This window comes from Myxine glutinosa, chromosome 2 (assembly GCF_964187855.1).
Source record: "Myxine glutinosa chromosome 2, kmMyxGlut1.1, whole genome shotgun sequence".
In the NCBI taxonomy this organism is placed as follows: Eukaryota; Metazoa; Chordata; class Myxini; order Myxiniformes; family Myxinidae; genus Myxine; species Myxine glutinosa.
In genome coordinates, this window is record NC_136262.1 from 74742279 (window position 1) to 74768097 (window position 25819).

Genomic DNA, 25819 nt, shown 5'->3' on the forward strand with positions numbered 1-25819 from the left:
TGCCAAAATCCAGACTCTGCTCACCTTCAATCTTTCATTCCTCTTTTCTCCTGCTTCTGGAACAAACTCCGTCACTCTCTTCAATCCCACTCCTCCCTCCAGGTCTTTAAAACAGCTGTTCACCACCATCTCTTATTGTGGGGAGGGGGGGGGGGGAGACAAAAACCCTGATCCCCCATTCAAAGCCCTGATCTGTTCTACCCCTGTTAATTCACCCCAGATCCACTTTTTTGAAATACCCACTTCTTTACTTGAAGTCCAAGCAGTGTCCATGTGTTTTTACCTCTCCCAACCTCCCTTCCCCCGTCCCCTCCCCCCAAGCCCTCTTCCTCCCACGGATCTTGCGTTGTCCCTGTTCTCTGCTGTTGTACTTGTTTGCTTCCCTCTCTCTCCCCATCTTGTCTCCCGCTCCCTTTATTATATGTTTTATGTCCGGTTTTTTTTTTTTGTGATTAATGTTAGTTCTTACACGAGCCTCGATCTTGTATACAAAAAAAAAGAAAAAAGGTATAGCTTTGCTGTCCAAGTTGGCCTGACCGGAATGTTTAATGAGATCATTCCAGACACTATTACTACTTCTTCTTTGACGGGCCCAATTATTCCCACCTACATTTGGGGTTGTTCTAGGGAAAATGTTGTCGCAAGTCTTTCACGAACCAACTGGCCCAGTCCGATGTTCAACTGGAGCTGATTTGTGCAAGAATTTGTAATTTGTTCCAGGGTGCTGGCCATGACTCGCTGTTCTTCGTGAACGATCATTAACATCCATCAACTAATGCTAACAGAAAGGAACCCCCGCTTGATGTTGATATGAGGTGTGGCACATTTTGTGATGTAATGCCGTGTATGTGAAGCACCAACCTCACAGTTATAATTGGGCCAGGAATCAAACCCAGACTCAGCAGCTTAAATGTAAGTGCACTACCTCTGAGCCATCCTGTAGGACCCCAGACCATCTGCGACTGCACCAAAGCATTTAATACATCAAGTATTCAGTGAAGCTTTTTTTTGAGGAATTGCATAACATGCAAATTAGTTACCTTTCTTCACATATTGCCTTTTGCTTGAACAAAAGTCAATTTGTGAAGAAGAACGAGTAATTTCTCACGACATAATCATGCTCTTATGAGGTTTGAGCAAGTTGAAAAAAGAAGCATTTTTCTATTGTGTGTAAATTGTTTGAGGTGAAAAATGGCAACACAACAGTTGACATCGTTTCGAACTATGTTTCATCAAAACACCTTGAAGACAAGATGAGGACACTTCCACCATTTATCAGCTTCGTGAGCACAAAAATACAACCTTTGAAAACGTGCCATGATATATTGGAAACGACATGACATTTCCTTCAGCCACCCAGGCTGAGAAGTCAACCTTATCTCTCTGGGTGGGCCTGCCTGGAAGCTTGAACACCCAAGTGAGTAAAGTGATGATGCTCCAACCCAGAAGACCTCTTTGGACCCTAATATGTAGTATAACCAGCCTTCTTGTACATATGGACACAATTTCTTGCATACCCCAAAAATGTTGCTTTATTTGGTCGAAGTTGAAAATGATCGTTTAAAATTACTTTTTCTCTTGCAGGTTTTTGTGGAATGGAAGCTCATACTGGAACTGGACGAAACCTGAAAGGTAATACATTATTTATTTCTTCCATCGAATATATACCCTGATGGTATATCAGGTAAATGAGGGCTAGTACTGGAAAACTAACCGAGGTCGTAACTGTAACCTCCACCCTGAATGCCGGGAGTGAGCTGGGTGAACATTTACCAATAATCAAGTTGTGACGTGGCAATTCTCCTGAGAGGAGCTCAGCTGAGACAACAACAACAATAGGCATTTTAAGGCCATTTTCCCTGCTAGAGCGGGGGTTAGCCTTGCGGTCCCCATGACAATCTTCTCCATTTTGCCCTATTTTCTGCATCTCTCCTTGTTAACCCCCTTGCCCACATTTCTTCTTCCAACATTTTTAGCCAAGTCTTTCTCGGTCTTCCCTGTCCTCGACTTCCTTCCACATTCATTTCCATCACTCTTCTCAACCAGTCACTTTCGTCCATCCTCAACACATGACCAAACCATCTCAACCTGTTTCTCTTCACAGCATCCATCACAGGCTCTATTCCCATTAATTATCTTTCGCAATTCATCATTTGTCTTCCTTTCTCTCAACGATACTCTGCACATCCATTGAACCATTCGCATTTCCACCCTTTCCAGCCTTCGTTGCTGCTCTACGTTCATTACCCATGTCTCGCTCCCATAAATCATAACACTTCTCACACATGCAGCATACACCTTTCCCTTCAGCTTCAACGACACTCCCCTCCTCGTCAGCACGCCACTCAGTTCCCGAAACTTCTTCCATGCACATCTCACTCCAGCAACCATTGCCGAGTCTGATCCACCTTCTCCATCCAGCATGTCTCCTAGGTAGCTGAGATGAGTCAGCTGAGAGATGATTAGTAATAATAAATCATAATAATAATAAGAATTTTAATATTTTGTAGTACATATAACATTAGATAAAATGTCTCAATGCACTTTACATAACATCTAATTTCAGAAAAAGAAAAAAAAAATTGCATCAGTACAAAAACTCAAATAGACTAGAACGGCACTCGTCAGAGAGCATACCTCCACCAGGCTGAACAGTTTAACATTTTATATCTCACTGACCGGCCGGATCTGGGATCCGGACCTTAACCAAAATCGAATTGGCTTGTTCTTGTCACCTACGCAACCCATCCACCAATTTTTGTCATAATCCTCCACAACTTTTTGAGATATTGTGAAATATATCGTTTCTGGCCCCATCTCTCAATGGTGAAGAATGACTTTAAAAAATTATCGTATCCTGATCTGGATATTCTAGCCTGGTGTTGGCTTAGCGGTTAGGGTGCTGGCTTGGGATCCTAGGATCCTGGGTTTGAATCCCAGTCGATCGCTGAATTAACGCCAGGGGGGTTGACTCAGCCTGTCATCCTTCTGAGGTCGGCAATTTGAGTACCAGTTCACTGGTAATTCCCTGTCACAAGAGGCGACTAACAGGGTTGGCGGCAGGAAGGGCATTCGGCCATAAAACATTGCTTCAAAAAGGGACCACGGTGCCCAAAAAAAGCCAACCCCCACTCTGCGGGGAAAAATGGCCTCTAAAGGGGGTTCCTTTTTTTTCCTGATCTAGATCTTCACCAAAATCGAATCAATTATTCCTTGTCACACAATCATCCTGTCCACCATGTTTTGTCCAAACCCATCCATAATATTTGAGATATCCTGCTCTCAGACAGAGAAACTCAAACTCTCAGGAGTAAAACCAACCTTTGTCCACTTTCAGTGGCAGAGCTAATAATCTACATAATAAAAAAAGAAAAGGCATACAAGATGTATGTTCAAAAGTGTGCAAGTTTGTTGGCAAGAAATAGGCAAGAGAGTGCAACAATGTAACCATTACACAACTAGACTCTGTGGGTCTGCTCTGAGTCTGGGAGGTCAGCGGTTCGAACCCCGGCTGAGTCATACTAACGATTTAAAAAATGGTACGTATTGCCTCCTTGCATGGTGCTCTGCATTGAAAAGGATGGACACAGCCAAACAACTATAACCTGGTAATACTAGCATAAGCTTTGATGGACCTAATGCCTTCCCCATGTGTTTCTTTGTGGGAGAATTGATATGAATGTGAAACTGTTTGTCTACCAATGTCATGGCGATCGATGTAGAAGTCCAACAGGTACACAGACAAGTGTGGAATAGCAACGCTCAGGATGGTTCGTTGGGTCGGGCACACTGTAATCTCTTATCTCAGAACTCTGCTCTCTTTCCTCAAAATTGCTTCCACCACATATTCTTGAAGGTTATTAATGGGTGGCAATGTAGGATGAGGTTTTCCACTGCCCGAGTAACCGATCACTGCATCCACATCCACTGCTGCTGGCTTCGTCCAAACCAGGTGGAAGGAGCCCCAGTGTGAATGACGTGTGCAGGGTGGTTAAGTTTATCCTGTAGCAGCCTCCAGAAAAAAAAATTGTTCCGAAGGATACTTGGGCAATCAATGCAGCCCTGAGGGCAACCACCTTCGTAAGAAACCAACTTGAGTACGATGTAGTCAACACAGGAAGTGCATATGCAAAAGAAGAAATGGTGTGCCTGGAATCCTAAACTGGAAAAGATTAGACTCCTAATCCTTAAAAACTGCAATTCTTATGGCTGCCTTTAGCAGATATGGATACCAAAACCTCCGAGGGTAGTGTCCTTCCTACTTTGTGGCAGGCTGGCAGGATAGCCGAGAGATATGTACACTCGCATCTAACTTGTCTAGCCGGGGATTGAATCGCGGCCCAACTATAAACTCCCATCCTGGTGTTTTGCAGGCAGGGAAAAGCATCAATATGTGTGCTGTTAAAGACGGACATTAAACTGGATGACCCTTCCACCAGAATTAGTTGGTGGACATTAAACATCCCACGGTGACCTTCGAGGAGATTATGCGAGCCTGAACAAATTTTGGCTCCAACCTTAGGGGGCACTGCATCAGCGGCACAGCCGTACCCCAAGGAAGCTGCGCACGAAAGACCATTGTGTAGTGTAGCTTTATGTTGGCTATTATGTTTTACTTTGGACAAAGAGTGTATGAGAAAGCTGTCACTCAGAAAAGTTTATTTTGAGGAAGAGTTAAAAAATATAACTTGCATTCTGAAAAATAAGTTAAAATAAAACTGAAAATAAAACTTGTAGCAGCTGATTGATGAAAGTGTAATTGGTCTCGCTATTTATATATTTTAATGAAAGTTTGATCATATCAAACTTGATCATGAAAGTTTGATCTTTCATGATCAAATTGAGATTTGATCATGAAAGTTTTAATGTTTTTTTTTTTTTTTCCGTACAGCTCCATTATGTTCAAGTCGGTGCAATGTGATGACGATAGACAGGGAATTGATTATTTAAGGTTCGACATGCAAGAAGTTTAAAATTATATTTGGCTTTGCAACCTTTCTTAGCCTCATTCATTCAGCAACTCAGGACAGAATTGGCTCCCAAATATCTATTCTTTTCTGTGATTTATTTCGCCAGCTTTCCTAATCTTACATGTCCTGCTTTCCATCATATATAACTTATTTTCCATTTTCTTCATCCAAATTACATTATTATGCAACCCTCGATAAACGCCAACTTGAATTTCAAGATCTTTAACGAGCCTGTTGCAAGATAAACTATAAAATTGAATTTGACGTGAATGCGTTGAAGTGCGGTGCTATGCGCACGACTTGTTTGCCAAGAAGATAAGCAACAACGCGGGTAACCAAAAAGTCTTTATTCCAAAGCTCAACTATAGCACTGACGTGCTCGGGGCTGCGCGCCCCGTGTATATCCCAAGGCCACGCCTACCCCTCGGGCGTGGCCGACACCCTCTTGGTGCGCGGAATGATGTCACCGCGCCAGCGAGCCATCGTGTCCGCCACACGCGCCCCCCCAGGATTCCCGCGCACCTGGAGGGTCAGTTTGCGGGGAAAACGGATGACCCGGCCGAAGCGCCCTCTGGCGGCTGGCGGCGTCTGGGATGCCGGGATGTCATCTGGGATGCCTCCGGCGGCACCTGGGATGGGTGCAGGACCGGGGTGGAGGGCGTGCCGGCGGGGCTGGGCGTGCCGGCGGGGCTGGGCGGTGCCGGCGGGGCTGGGCGGTGCCGGAGGTCCGCCCACCAGGGGGCGGCCCCGACGCGGGGGCCGAGCCACTGGCGAGGGGTGGTCCACGTCGAGGTGGGCCGACTTGAGGCGGTCCACGGAAACGCGGTCCGGAGTACCGCCGATGTCGAGGGTGAAGTGTTTCGCCCCGGTCTCCAGCACGCGGAAGGGCCCGTCGTACGGGGGCCGCAGCGGTGTCCGGTGGGCGTCGTGGCGGACGAACATGTACTCCGCCGTGCGAAGCTCCGGGGCGACGTGCGTTGGCGGGCACCCGTGGTGCGCCGTCGGCACCGGGGCGAACCTCCGGGCGGTCTCCTGCAGTGCGGAGCGCTGCTGCGCCGCGGACCATGGTGCCGTGGAGTCGGGGAGGAACTCGCCCGGCACCCGCAGCGGTTGTCCGAAGACCAACTCCGCCACGGATGCGCGCAGGTCGTCCTTGGGCGCCGTCCGGAGGCCCAGCAGGACCCAGGGGAGCCTGTCGACCCAGCCGCCGTCGCGGAGGGTGGCCCGGAGCGCGGCCTTGAAGGAGCGGTGGAAGCGCTCGCACAGGCCGTTGGCCTGGGGGTGGTAGGCCGTGGTGCGGTGCAGCTGGACGCCGAGCCCCGCGCGACCGCCCCCCAGAGCTCCGAGGTGAACTGGGGGCCGCGGTCGGACGAGATGTCCGAGGGGGCGCCGAACCGGGCAACCCAGGTGGTGATGAACGCCTGCGCGATGTCCGCCGCCGTCGTCGCCGCCAAAGGCACGACCTCCGGCCACCGGGTGGTGTGGTCCACCATGGTGAGGACGTGGGTGAAACCCCGCGAGGGGGGCAGAGGTCGCACCAAGTCCACGTGAACGTGGTCGAACCGACGTTCGGGCACCGTGAACGGGGCCTGGGTGTGGCGGTGCACCTTCGCGTGCTGGCACGCGAGGCACGTCCTGGTCCAATCACGGACGGCCTTCCGGAGGCCATGCCAGACGAACTTGTCGGCGGCCAGCCTCTGGGAGGCCTTCCTGCCCGGGTGGGACAGGCCGTGGATGGCGTCAAAAACCCGGCGCTGCCAGCCTGCGGACACGATGGGGCGAGGCCGCCCGAGGGAGACGTCGCACAAGAGGGCCGTGCCCGCGCCGTCGAACGGCACCTCGGTGACGCGGAGGCCCGTGACGGCGGTCCGCAAGGCCTGGACGTCGGGGTCGGCGGTCTGGTCCGCCGCCATCCGGGCATAGTCGATCCCGAGGTGGACCGCGTGGGCGACGGACCGGGAAAGGCAATCCGCCACCGGGTCGTCCTTTCCCGCGACGTGCCGGATGTCCGTCGTGTACTCGGACACGGCCGAGAGGTGACGCTGCCGCCGGGCCGACCATGGCTCGGTGACCTTGGCCATCGCGAAGACCAGGGGCTTGTGGTCGACCAAGGCCGTGAACGAACGGCCCTCGAGCAGATGGCGGAAGTGCCGGTCCGCCAGGTGGAGCTCGAGCAACTCGCGGTCGAAGGTGCTGTACCGGCGTTCGTGCGGGCGAAGCTGCCGGCTGAAAAACGCCAGCAGTTGCCAAGCACCACGCACTCATTGCTCGTGCACCGCGCCCACCGCGTAGTCCGACGCGTCGGTGGTGAGGGCGATCGGTGCATCGAGCGCCGGGTGCGCGAGCATGGTGGCGTTAGCCAAGGCGAGCTTCACGCCCACGAACGCCGCGTCCATCTGCTCGGTTCAAACAACGTCACCTTTGCCCGGCTTCCCTCGGAGGGCCTCGTGCAGGGGGCGCAGGAGCTGGGCGACGCGGGGCAGGAAACGGTGGTAAAAGTTCACCATGCCCAGGAATTCCTGGAGCCCCCTGATCGTGCGGGGGCGCGGAAACCCCTTGACCGCCTCCACCTTTGCCGGTAAGGGGGTGGCCCCGTGCCTGGTGATGCGGTGCCCCAAAAAGTCGATTTCAGCGACGCCAAACCGGCACTAGGCGGGGTTTACGATCAGGCCATGCTGGCCCAGGCGTTCGAAGAGCGTGCGGAGGTGGCGGAGCTGCTCTTCGTGGGACGCGCTTGCGACGAGTATGTCGTCCAGGTAGACGTAAACGCAATCCAAGTCGCGCAAGACGCTGTCCATCAACCGTTGGAACGCCTGAGCCGCATTCTTCAACCCGAAGGGCATCCGAAGAAACTCGGAGGCCGAATGGTGTAATGACGGCCGTCTTCGGTATGTCCTCCGGCCTGACGGGGACCTGGTGGTATCCGCGGATGAGGTCCACCTTAGAAAAGGAGGACATTTTTGCCAACCGGGCGGAAAAGTCCTGAATGTGAGGGACCGGGTAGCGGTCGGGGGTGGTGGCATCGTTGAGGCGGCGGTAGTCTCCGCACGGCCGCCATCCCCCGCCGGGCTTCGGCACAATGTGCAGTGGCGACGCTCAAGCGCTCTTGGAGCGCCGTACGATGCCCAGCTGCTCCAGCGTAGCGAACTCCGCCTTCGCCACCGCGAGCTTCGTCGGCTCGAGGCGGCGTGCCCGGGCGTAGACCGGTGGCCCGACGGTGGGGATGTGATGTTCCACTCCGTGCTTGACGGCCACCGCCGAGAAGGTGGGCCGCGTGAGGGCCGGGAAGCTGGCGAGGAGGCGGGTGAACTCGTCCGCTGCCGGAAGCGTACAGACCAACCTCGCCGGGACCGAACCGCTCAGCAAGCCGCTTGGCGAGCCGCTCAGGGAGCTGCCCAACGAACTGCTCAGCGCGCAAGCAAGCGAGCTGAACGTTTCGGCCTGGACGAGGCGTCTGTGCTTCACATCCACCAACAACCCATTTGCACATAGGAAGTCCGCACCGAGCAATGTCATGGGCATGCTGGCGGTTACGAACGTCCATTGAAAGCGTTGCCCTCCGAACCGCAGGGAGAGGCAGCGCTTACCGAATGTGCGTATGGGTGTACCGTTGGCTGCAAGCAACGCGGGGCCCCGGCCCGCGGTTCGCTTGTCGGACGTGGAGGCGGGGATATCGCTCACCTGTGCGCCTGTGTCGCAGAGGAAGCGACGCCCGGACAAGGTGTCCGTGACAAAAAGGAGGCTGCCGGAAAGGCCGACACTCAGCCACTACCGAGCGCCGGCCCGGGCATTTCCCGACTTGCCAAACGAGCATGGCGGGCAACAATTCCTAGCCTTGTGGCCAAACCTGGCGTGGAAACGGCACCAGGTTTGCGGCTGAGGCGGAGGCCGCGGCTTTCGCGGTGGTGGTGGGCGGGGCGTGGCGGCGGCCACGAGGTGTGCATCGGCATCAGCCTCGGGATCCACGAGGTGTGCAGCAGCATCAGCCTCGGGATCCGCGACAGCCGCACTGACTCTCGCCCGCGTGTCACAAGCCGCGAAAAACTTGTCGGCCTGGACGGCCAGAGCGCGGGGTTCCTTTATATTGGAACCGGCCAACGTGAGGCGTACCTGTGCCGGTAGCTGGCGTAGTAAGAGCGCCCGGAATAAAAAAAATCCGGGGCTTTGTCACCCAGCAGCGACAGCATGTAGTCCATCCGGACCGATGGTCGTGTGTCGCCGAGTTCGGGAAGGTCCAGGAGGCGGTCGGCCCGTTCGCACTCCGTGAGTCCGAACGTGGCGATGAGGAGACGCTTGAGCGCCTCGTACCTGTGGTCGGCCGGTGGGTTCCGCAGGACAGACATGACTCGGGCGGCTGTGCCGGGCCCGAGGGCGGCGATGACGTGGTAATAACGCGTCTCATCCGCCGTTACGCCTCGAAGTTGGAACTGTGCCTCGGCCTGCACGAACCATACCTCGGCCTGAGCTTCCCAAAACTCAGGGAGCTTCACCGCGACCGCGTTGTTTGACATGGCGCGTTCTGTTGGTCAGCGGCAGCTGAACCAGCGTCGAGGTCACCAGTGAAGTGCGGTGCTATGCGCACGACTTGTTTGCCAAGAAGATAAGCAACAACGCGGGTAACCAAAAAGAGTCTTTATTCCAAAACTCAACTATAGCACTGACGTGCTCGGGGCTGCGCGCCCCGTGTATATCCCGAGGCCACGCCTACCCCTCGGGCGTGGCCGACACCCTCTTGGTGCGTGGAATGATGTCACCGCGCCAGCGATCCATCGTGTCCGCCACAGCGTCAAATGATATGCCTCCACCCACGTCCGGCATCAACCCAGTTACGTTTGATCTCAATTAAAGGTCAAAATAAACGAGAGAGAGAGAGAGAGAGAGAGAGACAGAGGAGAGAGAGAGAGAGACAGAGAAAGAGAAAGAGACATTTTGTTCCTCTTTATTGCTAGGAATCGTTGTATACAAGGTAAATCAAACAAATACAGGCAGGTGACTGTGCAAGGTCAAAGAAGGTAAATTATAAATTCAATGTAAGAACACCATCAACAAGTTCACATAAAGATGCTTTCACACACCACCGCTGCGAAAACAGTGTATAATCACTGGATTTAAATTCAACGTGTATACGTGATGTGACCAAGGTTTTAAAAAGGTGAACAACATCAGAAACAAAAAAAGAAAAAACAAACATTTTGCATTTTGTGTTTCCTTGACAGGTATATAGCAAGCTTCGCTTCAGAGGACAAATAGTTGGCTAAAAGGCATTCATCTTTACACTGGTGGGAGATGCTAAAGCCGAAAATAAAAACACAATGCATAAAAACTAGGCCTAGCCCCCGGATAACATGTGATAAAACTGTAAAAAGGGGTGCCAGCCTGGAGCAATCGATAAAAATGTGAAAATGGTTTCTGTAGCACCGCAGAAGGGACACGATTCTGTGTTATCGGAACATGTACGGTGAGATAAAACATTGGAGGGTAAAATGTAATGTGCCAGTCGCCACTGCAAGTCTCCGGAGCGTTTGGTGACGGGTACTTTGTACATAGCAAGCCAGTTGATCGAAGTTGAACGAGTAGTCTGGAGCATTCTCCTCCAATGTGCTTGTAGTTCTGCGGGTCTATCGGGAACAAGGGTTTCAACACACATACAATAAACAGAAGATTTTCCCATCAAATGAAGGGAGGTGAAACCTTGGAAATGAAGCAAAAGCTCTGGAAAGGGATGGTGGGATGAGAGAGGGCCAGCTTCCACCTGTGGAGCCCATTTTAGCCTGCTTTGCTTGAAAAAGCGCAGAATCACAGAAAAAATCCTCCCAATGACCCGAATGGACCTAACTCCAGTGGCCACAGCAACGTCAGCAGCTGGTTTCCATTTGTAAGGAGGAGGGGTTCTAAAATCTTTAACCTTGATGCATCCAACATCAATAAACTTTTGCATAAAGGTGCGATCACTGCAGACCCCTTCAAAAATGGGGTTTAAAAAGATTGGCTCATTTAAAAACATTTCAAGGGAGTAGTTACGGTTATCACGGCACACAGTAACTGCCTGCCATGCCTCCAGCACACTCCTGTAGAACAGGGGGACTGATCTATTATCCACTTTCTTGGTGTCAATGAGGAACAGTTCCTGATCGTAGCCGAATTTCCCTGCCTGCCAAAGCAGGCAGTGAGCCAAGGCCTTCCACGAGACGTCCGTATACAACAGTCGACAAAGCGACAGGAGGCGAAAAGCCATCACTTTGCTGGTAATGGCGATCAGGCCCTGTCCTCCAGCAACAGGTAGGTTTAACACACCAGGTTTGAGCCAGTGCTTTCCCCCCCCAAAATAAGTTAATAAAAATAGATTGTAGTTTTTTAAGAATAAAAACCAGGGGGCTGCAGTGCCATAAAAACGTGCCAAAGCATTGATGCTGCAAGGTTATTTATAATGAGGGTTCGGCCCCGATAAGAGAGTTGACAGAGTAAGCCCTTCCATTTGAGCAGCCACCTCTCAGTTTTATTTATTAGAGATTCCCAGTTTTTCAAAATGAAGTTTTCAGTGCCACGAAGGACGCCTAGATAAAGAATTCCATCCCATGCCCATTCAAGTTGCTGAGGTAAAGACGGAGGAGTGGCGCCATTTTGCGGACCAAGATAGGGAGCTCTGCTCTTTTTCCAATTCACTTTTGCAGAACTTGCCAAACTGAATTCTTGAATGCTTTGGACCAAGGCCAAAACGTCCTCATCTGAGTGAATGATTGCACAAAGGTCGTCTGCATAAGCAATCACTTTAAACAGGTTCGCTGTCGGTTGGGGAAGGAAACCGAGAAGACGTGCACGCAACCGGATGAGCAAAGGCTCAATCGCGAGAGAGTACAGGAGGCCGGAAAGAGGGCAACCTTGATGAATGCCTCTACTGGCCGGGAAAGGCTGACATAAAATGTTGTTAACTTTTAGGAGACTAAAAGTGTTATTATACAGTAGCTGTACGTGAGAGATAAAAATTTTCCCCAAAACCAAACCCCCTTAAAACAGAAAAAAGGTAAAAATGATCAATGGTATCAAAGGCCTTTTCTTGATCTAAGAACACCAAGCCAACATTTCTTTGTTGGAGAGAACAACCACCAACAAACATCAATCATGTCACGCACAATAAATATACTGTCATGAATTGTCCTTTTAGGGACACAATAAGATTGATCAGGGTGTATGATCTCCCCAATAACGGCGCTGAGCCGGTTGGTGAGAGCCTTGGAGAGTATCTTGTAGTCCGCACAAAGCAGTGAAATGGGACGCCAATTGTGGGGTTGCTGAAGGTCTCCCTTTTTGGGATAAGGGCGAGAACAGCCTTATGGCAACTTAACGGCAGTGAGCCTGATCGTCGGCCATCCATCAGAACCTCAAGTAGCTCTGGCCCCAGGAGGTCCCAAAAGGTTTTATAAAGTTCTGTAGGAATTCCATCCAGGCCAGAGGCCTTACCAGAAGGTAAAGTTTGTAGAGCAGCATGGAGTTCCTCCAAAGTTACTTCCTTGTCCAGTTGTAGGAGTGCAGATTCTGACAAGCTGGGTGAGGAAGAAGTCAACAACTCTATAACTTCGTTGTCGATGTTCCTAGCATGATAGACAAGTTCAGAGAAGTAGTGTTTAAGTGAGGCTCTGATGTCTTTTTGATCATGCGTTATCCTTCCTTCCTTTGTTCTTACTGAAGTTATCTGCTGACTTCTCTTTGTTTGAGCTTCCAGTCCAAAAAAGAACTTAGAACAGGTATCCAGGTGACAGTCCAGTGGAAAAAGTATGATATGGGGCTGAGGTGTGTTTTTTGGTATATACAATGTTTTATTGTTGTTTCTAGGTGTTTGATATCTACTGATAATAAATCAAGAGGGTGCCAAAGTCGCACCCTTGGGGAAAAATTTTTATACACATTTTGAAAAATGAATCGTTAATCAAAATATGCCTACTTTTCAGACAGTATTAAATCCTCCAATATTGATCACACACAAGTACTGTGCACACAACACGTTTATTTGACCTATACTATATCAGTATATCATGTTGTGTTATTTTCATTAATCTTTGAACCAATATACCCTTCTTTCAAACACAATATACATTTTTCCACACATAAACATCGTAATATTTGATACAAAATTGAAATATGCGATGGCTGAAAGGAAATAACAACAGATAGTCATTAAGCTTACGTGTCATCGGACTAGTCATCTAGCTCGTCATCAGCGTGGAAGTTGCCGGTTTTTGTTCGCTCATTGCAGCAGTCGTCACTCCCGTTGCAGCTGCAGAACATGGAGCAGGCGATTTGGGCCACAACACATCCACATCTGGCTGTTGAGCATGGCGTGTTTGACGAACATCCACATTTGATGATTTGCAGAACTTCAACAGGGACAGGTGGCACCTTGTCTGCCACTGTCACTGGAACCAACCCCTGACCAGATTCATCCTTCGACCAGCCATACCGAACAGGATCCAGACTGGGTGGGTCAGGGGACAAAGCAGACTTCCAGATGATCGTCTGGCAATGTGCCCGGGGGACATGCTGAAGGAACGACTCAGTTGTGGGAGGAAGCGTCTTCACTTTAGGTGCAGCTGTAATCTTCTTGTTTGACATCTTGGAGGACCATACATCATAACGAATGGCTGACATATTGCTTGTCTGTATGGATCCATAACAAGCACCAATGAACCTTGTGGCCTCAGAAACAACTTCATTCATCTCTGCTTCAGGATCTCCAAGACTTGGTAACAGATGACCGAGTCGCATCTGTTTCAGTGCTGTTGCCTTACCTATGCCCCACATATATGAAACCGTGTCACAGCCGGTCATCGCATGTATTGCAAGGAGTTGCTCTGAATTCCCTCCCTGTTGCTGTGATGTCGCCTTGATGTCCAAAATTTGTCGACCAGCAATGGGACTCACTATCATTACTTCACATGTGAGTTTCTGTTGATGGTAGAAATGGATGAGCAACACGAAGACGTCAGTGTCGTCACACACAACTGATATGCTTTTCATCCTAGTTGACGCCAACTGTATCATCCGCTGAGCTATCACGACATCGGCTTCCTCATGTGTTGTTCTGAGCTCCTGTCTCGTCCTCTTAGTACCGCTGCTTACTTCTATGGGGACTGGGTCTTTGGCAGTGATGACGAGTTTCGGTGTGTTCCTTGGTAGTTCTGTGACCTTCTTCGACAGGTCTTCACACAAGATGTTAATGAGCTGGACCTTGTTTGCTGTTACTGTTAGCGTCACTTTCTGTGGTGGCAGTGGTGTTTCTGGTGAAAGCTGGTGTCGCCTACTTGCATCCTTGCCAGCACGGCTTAGCCTTGCCACGTTTGTGAAACTTTCGTCATAGTACCGGTCAAAAATCAGATGGACTTCAGTCATCAGCAGTCGGTTAATGTTCTTGGAGAAGTTGTTGGCAAAGTCTTGTATTGTTCCGCTGACTGGCCACTGTACAACCCATAGTAGTGCACAACCATCAATGATTGTTACCTGTGGACTACATACTAGTCTACTCGATCGTTCAACTTGTAGTTTTTTCTTGAGTGTGGATTTTGTTGTCGTGATCCTCATGTCACCATTATCTTCAAAAATTGAGGAAGGGACTGGTGACAGTTCGTACGACAGTACATCCTTCACGTCTATTTCCCTGGACTGTTGGAGGCACATCACCCTTGTGTATATGAGCTCAGTGTATTACTACTAATTACTACTAATTCATAAAAATATATTTTAGACGAGTCGACAAAATGTCGATAATCGCTCGAAAACGTTTCCTTTTTCAAATGGCAATTAAAAAAAATTCCCCAAAGGTGCCAAAGTGGCACCCTCTTGCTTTGATATCAGTATACATATGAGTTACAGAAATTGCAATAAAACGTTGTATATACTGCAAAACACGGTCAGTCAGGATTCCACTGGACTAACACAAGTTCTCCATTCGGAGACGAATCAGCACTCCTCTGGCTTCCTTTGCACAAAGCCCAGCAAGAAGAGCTTTTTTCTTTGCAAGCAAAAGGTTGGTTCTTTCATCACTGGGGGCCGAGAGGTTGGACTGCAAGGATAATATTTCTTTGGAAACCAAGGATTGGAGGGCAGAGTCATATTTGGTATGGTAAGCTCCAAATTGTTGGCAAAAATATCTTATCTGCACTTTGGCATTGTCCCAGTCCCACCATTGTCCAAGGCGGGGGAAGGAAGGTTTACGTTGGAGCAGGGCTTTCCAGAACACACGAAAGGCATCAACAAACAGTTGGTCATCCAAAAGGCTTGCATTGAAGGTCCAGTAGGCAGCACCACGATTCCGAACTGGTGGGTGAATACGAAGTGCGACCATGTGATGGTCTGAGAAGCCACTCGGGACAATGTCCATATTGCTCACAACATTCAAAAAAACACTATTGATGTAAAAACGGTCCAATCTTGCAAGTGATAGGTGGGCGTTTTAACACCGACACCACGTGTATTGGCAGACAGAAAGATTGCGGATTCTCCACACATCGACAAGGGAATACTTAGACAAAGCTCTCAACAAAGGCACCGTGCTTGCTGGGTGAGGTTCCTCTCCATTACGATCAATGGCGGAGTCTGTCGTACAGTTGAAATCTCCGCCCAAGCAAACAAGTCCGTTAAAATCAATGTGTGCAAGAGAAGTTTCCAAGTGCGTGTAAAAGGCAAGTCTCTCCGTGCTATCACTCGGCGCGTAGACGTTCAGTACAGTATGCTTAATACCATTGTGTGTAAAGATGAGTGAAATCAAATACCCTTTGATAATCTCATTTAAAACAACACTAGGACTGCAAAAGTAAGGTTGTATATAAAGAGCTACCCCACCCCTAGGGTGTTCCAGACTACTAAAAAACCATTTTCCTTTCATTATCCTTTGCCATTCACTTGCACAAGAGGAGCTGCATCTTGTTTCTTGTAAAAGCAAAATATCAATGTGATTTGTCCCAACAAACTGCTTAACTTCGACTTTACGGATGGAAGAGCGTCCCCCATTAATCAGAGAAGAGCGTCCCCCTCTCGCTATAGAGAAAGCCTTGTGTGAGAAAGTTTGGTGTGTCAGAAGCTCGGCCTGTCTACGTCTGCAGCTCCTTCTTTGCTTTAAGGATGCATTTCCGGAGGCGATACACTTGTGAATCGGTCACGCCAAGCTGTCTGGCTTTAAGGAGCAATCGCTTTGCAGAGATTATAAAGCTGGACAGGTCAGGGAAAAAGTCTTTAATTTTAACCTGTTTCTTGCGTTAGGTGTCATGGAGAAACTTTATGATATCGACAGGTGGAACACTGGGAACACTCTCCGAATCTTGGGAAAAAACTGGATCGTTCCACACTTCGATGCTGCTACTAGAAGCAAGCGACGAGGCTCCGTCCGAATCATAGTCTGAGCACCGATCCGTGTCCATTACATCAATGTCATGCTCCAAAGGCGGAGCTGGTGGTTTAATAAAGGATGCCTCATTGCCTCATGTTCTGCTTCCAAAGGGGGAGGAGGAGTGGGAGCAGAAGGAGTGGGAGGAGGGGGAGTGGGAGGAGGAAGAGGAGTGGGAGGGGTAAGAGAATTGGGAGGGGTGAGGAGAAGAGGCCTGAGAGGAGGAGGAGGAGAGGGAGGATGAAGAGGAGGGTGGGGAGGAGGAGGTAAGTTAATGGGAGGAGCTTTGCATTTGTTACATGCTCCTCCCCAAACCCCCTGGTCACGGTGTACCTCCGAGCCCCGAGAGGAGTCACGGCAGAAAGATGTGTTATTCTGTGTCAAAGATCAATGGTGAAACCACACCAATTGTTACCAACAAACAAATATTGTATTATGGTCACACAAGAATAACAACACAAAAACAATAGTAATCAATTGTACAACCAATATATATTTCCTATGAAGGTACCATCAGGTTCGTACAATATAACTCACTGTGCTCCAAGTGAGCGAAAAGAAGAACATTCCCAATGTCTCTATTCCCGCATCATGCCAAAGTCGTATTCCAGCATCAAGCCAAAGTCGATCCGCTCCAGCGATCGTCAGAACGATGTCGTATCGAGACCAGAATCCCGTTGGGTTGACAGTTACTCTGCCAAAGATGGGCGAAGGTGTCCTCGAGAAGCGACGGGGAAATCACACCTTTAGGTATGGACATTTGACGGCTCTCAATCGGCGAACCGCAGATTTACCTTCAAAATCCACGTAACACACACACACACCAGATAAACGTCTGGATGCGGTGAAAATGGTTGAAGTGAAGCGAAAAACCTTGCGCGATGCGCAAAGCGTGCGAGTCAAAATGGCCGACGGCCCGTTCTCGAGGCGTAACAGCATGACGATGATTCTCCTCGGAATCAACTGCCAAAATAGGTTGATCTGTCACAGCGATAACAAATCTGTTGCAAGAATCCCTTTCCTGGGAAATCCGAAGTTCGTTAGTGACCTCCGTTCGTTAACGTTTGCTCCAGACCTCGAAGCAGCGAGGCTTCTTCCCCGACTCACTCGCTCCGCCTTCTTCTCTTCTCTTCCTCTTCGTCGTCGTCCGGTTCCAGTTTCATTTAAAACATTGACTTTTTACCTTTTGAAAATAATAACCTCTATCTCCCTTAAACGACAACAATAATAGTACATGGAATCAAAAATGTTTACAGTGGATGAAAACCACAACAACGGAAGTGACGACCCCATAACACAATCCACTTGTGCCAAACCTGGTATTTCACCAGTTGAAGCTTTGCATACTGATTCAACCAGGTCCGGAGTTATTTGTGAATCGGAAATTGAACACACTTCACTCTGAGCAGGGAGGGGGTTATATTAGATTCAATGTTAATATCCATGGGGCTTGTGACGACGGGAGCGGTCACGTGTGCTTCCTGATGCACAATACCTATTTCCTGCTCGTCTTCACCGGCCCCACAAGTAGGAATGTCATCATTCTCCGGAGCAAGAACATCAAAACGATTTTGAGTTTTAAAAACAGCAAATGTTGCTGTTTCTAAACACGAGTCATTGTTTTCGGCAGCCGGCGCCATCCTTTTTGCACAGCTCGTCGTCACATCTTGACTATTGTCGGTTAGATGTTTCAATTTATGTTTCCTTTTTGAAGGAACAACAGTAAAGCCTTCATTATCTGCCTGGGGTTGATTTACTCCCACCTCCGACGGTCCAGGCAGATTGTTCTAGTTTGAGGCGTCACCAGTGTGCCCAACTCTAGATGGACCACTGTTAGTCTCAATGGGCTCGACCGGCCTAGATACGCCACTCGATGTAATCTTGGGGCAAGCGTTCTTTACATGTCCAGATTGACCACATATAAAACAAGTTGTGGTCTCCGTCGCAATATAAATCTGGTAATTGTGACTTTTGTTTTTTAACGTCATCACTGCGTTGAGCGATTGAGCGTTGTCTTTTAGAATGATACAGCAATGACGTCGGAACGACATGATGTGGTGAACCGAAGCGTCAGAGCGCAGACGAAGCGGTTTTCATCGAGATTCGTGACACAACCTTGCCAAAAACGCTTAAAGCAGCCACAATCTCCTCACTTGAGAAGAAGGGCGGAATATTGGACATGATTAACTTAACCGCCATCGTGTCCAAAGGACTAACGTGAACAAAGACGTCCGGCGGTACGGATAGACCGGTTTCAACCGCCTGAGCCACGTGTCGCTCTTCCGACAGGAAAACCACGATACGTTGGTTCATTTTTGAATCGGCGAGAACATTCTCAATTCCAAAGAGCTCTCCTAGAGCAACCACCACATTATCAACACTAACTCCGTCAGGTGGAGCAATAGTCACTCCGTTCTTGCGAGTGAGTGACTCGTACACACTATTGTGCAAACGTTCATTTGCCATAGCTTAAAGCAAAACAAGGGAAGTTGAAATTAAACAAAAAAACCTGCCACACGCAACCAGCAAGTGGAGGAAAATGAAAATAAGGAAAAAAAGAGGTATAATGAGGAAGATAAACCACCGATGAGCGGCATACAAGGCTATAAGAACATGGCAGATGAAACGCAGGCCTGGAAACCAATGGGTTTCAAGAAGAACCCGCGAAGCACTTACCATGTGCGCTGTCTTTCTCTCTCTCTCTCTTCTCAACAAGGAAGGGAAACACGGGGAAAACTTCACAAACACGTACAAGGACACAAATGGAGTGAAAGGGGGATAGGAAAGACGCCAACACAGCACAGTACTCAGCGCACACAGCCGCCATGACGCCACACTCAGATCGTAACAGCCGGCAGGGAGAGAGAAAGAGAGAGAAAGAGAGAAAGAGAAAGAGAAAGAGAGACACAGAGGAGAGAGAGAAACAGAGACAGAGAGAGGCAGAGAGAAACAGAGACAGAGAGAAACAGAGACAGAGAGAGACCACATCAGATGCTTCCAACTCAAATTATGGCCTAAAAATGCTTTTCAAACGGCACATGACCTTTCACCTGTTGAATCTAAAATTGAATCAGTTAATCTATGTATTACAGTCCGTACTGCCAAGCAAAGCTTGGTTGAAATCTCTTCAGTTGTTCACAAGTTATTGCAGTAACAAAGATTTTCAATTAAAGGGCACTTGATGTTTTACCTTTGAGCTTTTGAACCCAAAACCAGTCGGTTCATCTTCGTATTACAGTCCATAGCTTTCCCAAGTTTGGTTGAAATCCCTTCAGTGGTTCACAAGTTATCGTGGTAATAAAAAACGGATAAAGTAAGAAAGGATGACCCTAAAACGAAAACTCCAACCTTTGTCTGCGGAAGCATGATAAAAAGACGCAAAAGCAGTGTACAGTTCGAGTTAGTTTCATGTCGTAATTACAGTATTGCAATGACAATACCTATGAAAGAGTCTGCAGAAGTTGTCCAATTGTCTGAGTTGTGTAGTTTGTATTTGATTCTATATGAGACAGGATCCAATTAAAAACGGTCAGAGGCATACAATTTCAACGTACAGTACACATCTCCTTCAAAAGGGACATTGGGATTGCTACCTGCTCTGCCATTGCACACCTTGGACTTTAAAGATCCTCCAAAATGTACAAAAATTGGTCATTTATCTTGCCTTCGATAATACTTTAGCAGCATCTACTGTATGTTTCGATGAATGGTGTGTGTGTGTGTAATGTGTATAGATATATACATATATATATACATATATCAGATAAGCTACAATTTTACCCACAGACATGCTGAAGAACTCAACTTTCAGGTCTAGCAGTACATCTCTAGCAAGTAGTGAGAACCCATATGCTACAATCAAGGACCTGCCAGGCACCGAAAGCAATTATGTGGAGATGCGTTCTCCCGGACGCCACTCGGGAACTGGGACTTTCGGGCGTAACTCTTTGCATCAGCCATCTAACGGCAACGTCTATGAGCCAGGTAAACCGACCTTTTCACAGACGCTAATCCATCGAGTACTCACTTGAATGTAATTTATCGTACAACTTTTTAACATGGTAGATTCTGATACACTTGCTAATAGGGCAATATTTGCCTACATAATTTCTGAAATATCTTATATTCAGAATACAGAACATTAATCCTTTCATTACCTGGCTTTTCTTCACCTTCTCAAAAGCTTGTATAAACTAAAGGTACGACTCGCATGCAAAGAGGGGTTTAGGTAAGACGAGGAAAACAAACAAACCTGAACCCTAGATGAGGAGAAAATGAAAGTCTTGTTCTGTTTTAAATGTCTTTGTTGTGCTCCTGAATCTGGCAACTACTGGTCTATCTCTTAACAAAACAAAAGCTTTGCCTGATGCACAAGTTAACTCTCATCACCTATAAGTCTGTGCAAAAAACAAAAAAAAACTTGTTACTTCTTCCAAACAAAATACAGTAAAACGTCCATCTTACTATAATTCACCAAATGTCTGTCTGTCCGTCTGTCTGTTCCTAAGTACCACAAAAACGGCTGAACCAATCGCAACGAAATTTTGGGTGGGTAATCCTGGGACCCCCTGGAGTAAAATAGGCTAGAATGTTTTTCCAATTTTTCCCCAATTTTCCAGTTTTTCCAAACACCCTGGAGTAAAATAGGCTATATTGTTTTTCCAATTTTCCCAAACACCCTGGAGGAAAATAGGCTATATTGTTTTTCCAATTTTCCTATTTGCCAGTTTTTCTAAACACGATGGAATAATATTTACCGATATGAACAGTGATGTGGCTTTTATTGAAATTCTACAAATACTGTTTAGATTTTGATGATTTGCGTATGATATGATTTAACGGATGTTTATATAAATCGTTTAAAATATAAAAAGCCTTCAATTTCTGATATTTTGCCTTTTCATTTGGGCCTCCAAATTGAAGCCCCGCCCATAGGGCGAGTACCGTTGCTAGTTTAGTGAAATTCAAGGGACCAACATTTTAAAAACTTTGTCATATGGGGAGTTCTTTGTAAAGAGATTCTTAGCTTTTAGCTTCTAGGTCTCTTCGCTCTCTAAGCTTCTTTATCTAAGCTTTTCTTCTTTCTTAGGTCTTAGCTTCTAGGTCTCTTAGTTTTAGCTCTTTAGTTTCTTCTTTTAGGTTCTTAGTTCTTTGCTGAGATTTTAGCTCTTACACGAGCCTCGATCTTGTATACCAAAAAACCAAGAAAAACAAAACAAAACAAGAGGTTCTTCAAAAATGTATTCAGCATATTTTTTAAATCTTCATGAAAATGAAACACAACCATGCATTGTTAGTCTATCAACTACATAGTGAATGTGATCGTAACATTTAAACAGCGTAGCCACAACAATCAGTTAAGTACTGCATTCATATTTTCAGTGACTGTAACTAGAGGTGTCGCGAACTTCGGAAAAGATTTGGGGCCCTCAAGCTTCAGATCACCCCCAATAAAACATTTAGCACAGTGGCATGTGTAGAAAAATAGGCTCATTGTTACGTTTTTTTACTTTACCTTAAGGATGTTGTCGGTATTAAAATTAAAAGAATATATTTTTTATTTTCAACTAGCAGAGTTATCCGGCGTTGCCCGGAAAATAAATAGTCAGTCACGTAATTGGACACTCCCATAGTCTAAATCTGATGCGCCCATGTTTTTGTCGTGAAAAATTACCCCCCATGGACTCCCTCTTCCCTCTCTAAGTCACTTCCTTAGGCTGTCCATGAGGCACAACCGAACAAACAGACGTTCACAAATAGGGATTTAGACAAGATGTATTTCAATCTTTGTGAATTCAAACAATGAATAAAGTACAAAAACAAAAAAGTATATTAATAAACTTGACTTGGATTCTGTAAAAGCACATACCCAGATTTTATATCTACTATTAATCATTTCAAACATATTGAACACAATGTCACACCTTTTACTTATTTATTAACCATCACCACCCACAGTTGTAGAAAAATTCCACTTGTAAACGGCCTACCTTTAATAATTTTTGGGAAGAGTCAGTATTTAGCGTCTGTTGTGCATCTTTGCAAAGCTATCAATGATAGCATCCTCCGACAGATTCAAGCACACCTTTTTCAATCTAAAGCATGGTAAGGTGCTGTAGTCTAATTTCTCCCATTGTGCTTCTCAACCAGGTGTCTAGATGTCTTAAGACACTAAATGATATTTAACAACTGAGTACTCCCTGGGATAGTGGGCCCCACTGGCACCGCTTTTTTACGGTTGAAAACATGAGAGGATCTAAGGGCTGGTACGAATCTTTCTTGTCGACATTTTCACCATTTTCTTGATTAGCAGCCAGGCAATTTTTGGCCTATCATAACTAAGGTGTGATAGATTTGGGGTAACAAAAAAACATTAGGGGCACATGCCCTATGGGCCAGTTAGGGTTAGCAAAGCAAAAGCCCCTGCCCCTGAGTGCGCGGAGATGACTTGCAATTTTCACCTGTGTTTATGGAAGAGTGCAATTGGTCTAACCACTGACCTCTGCCAGAGGGAGTGGGCATTGACACCATATTTCAATCCTAGAGTGAATGGTACTGTATTACGAGTTAATGTAAAACTGGAGTTGCATTAAGCCTCAAACACATGCTGCGACATACTGTGCCGACACGTAGAGCTCAAAGCATTTGTACCATGTGATGCTCAACATGTTGCTATCGTGTATACAAAAATACTGTCAAATATTATGTTACTACAATGTTCATGTTTAACAGTCAATATTATAAAGCAGTGTTCGGAAAAATTTTGGGTTCCATAATTCTGAAAATTAAATAACACTACATTGGATATTGAGTAACAATGGTGTAATAAAGCATTTCACTTCTCACCTTATGCACACTTTACGGCCTCTTCTGTTTGTTTTCTCGTCTGCTTTAACACGCACCTACAGATCAATTGTCGCTAAATACAGGTAAACAATTGAGTGTCCAGCAAAGGTGCTGCCTTAGCAGTGCTTGATTTAAGAACCAATCGATGTAAACCCCTTCAAGTGGATGATGTAATAACTATCCTATTACGAAACATCCGGTAAATGCACATGCAGTAAATTACCACAATGAGGCATGTTTATGTGATGTAATACCATTGTAGCATCAGCCGTTATTGTTACCCTCGCCAGAGGAGAGTGTATTGCATTTGGGACCGTTTCTTTGTTTGTCTGTCTGCACAAAACGCGAGTATGTTTTTCTCTGCAACCATTGATCCGGTTAACACAAAACTTTCACCATAGGAGTGCCTCCTCCTGTAGAATCTTTTTACGGTGTAGCCCATAGGGCAAAGCCGTCTAGACCAGTGTTTGTCTGACTGTATGTATGTCCCCTCAAACGTATACCAATCAGAGCTGAGGATCTGGTCACATGACAGGGTGATGTGATTACGTCTGATGTCATTACGGCGGTACGGCGGCTGACTCTCCACACTCCGGTATTTTGATTCCAATTTCGTTCAGGCTGAACATATCGTCGAACCTGTCATGTACCACAATCGCCATGCTCTACCGTAACGTTTTTCATTCAGTGTGAAACACAAACAAACCGATTGTTAAAATGACCATCAAATATCGAAAGCATCGGCGTTACGGCTCTTCCAACAAAACGGTATGTATAGGCCTTCGGCTTCATGCCTCACCTTCGGGCTGTTTCTGACAAATTAAGCCCAGGTTTCTTAATACATTCGTGTTTCGTTTCAGTAGTATCGTTTTCATAATAGTAATAATAATAACTAGCCGAAACCCGTGGAACATCCACGGAAGGGAGGATGTGGTGTATGGATAGAGTGTACCATTATGGATGGCATAGGGGATTTGCTTGTACGAGTAAGAGTTAGGAAGAAAGATGAGAATGAGGAGTGCGTATATGAACAACGATTGCCGACACCGGCACAAATGCATGCTCTGGATTGTCCACTCAGTGGACGGCTTGCTTTCGCCTTCGCCTGTCCAATCAGCAGACGGCTTGCTTCGCCTTCGCCAAGCAGATGCCAATACGATGGCGTCGTAAGATGGCGTCGTATCGGCAGTTAATCGAATGCTTTTTGGCCCCAACGTCGGCTAATTCAGATTTTTCGAGTATGGCTGTACGTGATAAACAAAGAGCGAGGTTCGTAGATCGTAAATCCATTAGTGCCGTGGGCATCGGGTCACTGGGTGCGGCGTAAAAGGGATAACAAAGTCGAGTCCTTACGCTATTATTATATAGATATAGTAAATATGACCATAACACTTTAATCCCAATGTCGTGAATACGAAGTTGATGGATTGAAGCGGTGTATGGTTCATGAATCAATGTTAAGCGGTATACGGACTATCAACCGCGGAAGTAAGGAATTCACCTCGGTTTTTTTTAATGGTAATATCATTTTCGGATATATGACGTTAATATTACAGTAAATCTAATCGTAACACTAATCCCTTCATAGTGACTGCAAACTTAAGGAAGGAATTCGCCTCAGTTTTTTGATAGCATGTTATTAAGCCTTGCATGTGAACGTGATCTCCTCAAAAATTTTGAGAATTAAATTGATGACATCATCACGTGGTTCGGCAGCCGTAATGGATTGAAAATGAAAACCTTCAAAAATCGTCTTTTCCAGAACAGTTTACTAGTTTGATGCAAAACTCCACACACATGATCTACTAGCCTTGGTGAATAACGTTTGAAAACGATTAAGTCATTCGTCACATGGTCTGGCAGCCATATTGGATTTTATGCAAAAACTACAAAAGTATTGTCCTCTGAAAGCACTGAACGTATCGATGTGAAATTTTAACCATATGTTTGACGACCTATGAGGATATAACATTGAAAAAATCGTCATTGGTCACATGCTTTGGCAGCCATATTGGATTTAAGGAAAATTAAAAAAATTTGTTTTTCTAAAAGTACTTACCCTATCGATGCAAAATTTTACAAACATCAACTCACACCATTGCTCCATATAGTGTGAAAATGGTGACATCATAGGTCACGTTGTTTGGCAGCCATCTTGGATAGAAAAACGAACGTTATCTGATCAACACAAAACCTCACACACGTGATTCTCTACCCAATTATATGCGGAGTGTAAATTTTTGATGTCATAGGCCACGTTGGAAGGTTGGAACGAAAATCGAAGGTTTGCTTGACATTCAGCATTGAAAAGGATATAGCATGATCAAACAATGCTGGAAATGCAATGGCAAACAGCCCAGTATAAACCTAGCCAGGACACTGCTTTGGCGGCATTCAGCGCTCTATAAAGTGAATGGTACATCAAAGTCAATTAAAAATGTGAGTACGCCAATAAAGTACATGCTATTAGTAACGTGTTTTTTTATCTGTAGTGCATGTATTATTACAATGTGTGTACGTTTGTAGAGTACGTACAATTGGAATGTGAGTACGTCTATAAAGTACATATGATTGGAATGTGAATTAATACAATAAAACCAAAAAGGTCCGTCTGTTTGTGTGCTGTATG

The 25819-nt window shown here is 46.8% G+C and overlaps 1 protein-coding gene across 1 annotated transcript in view; it reads left to right on the plus strand.

Moving 5' to 3' along the window:
- MEGF10 (multiple EGF like domains 10) overlaps nucleotides 1–25819 on the plus strand; it is a 314701-nt gene that overhangs the window by 287858 nt on the left and 1024 nt on the right. The window contains exons 22-23 of the mRNA XM_068109104.2: nucleotides 1585–1632; nucleotides 20131–20328. Of these exons, the coding sequence (XP_067965205.2) occupies nucleotides 1585–1632; nucleotides 20131–20328 (246 nt within the window). The remainder of the gene's footprint in view (nucleotides 1–1584; nucleotides 1633–20130; nucleotides 20329–25819) is intronic.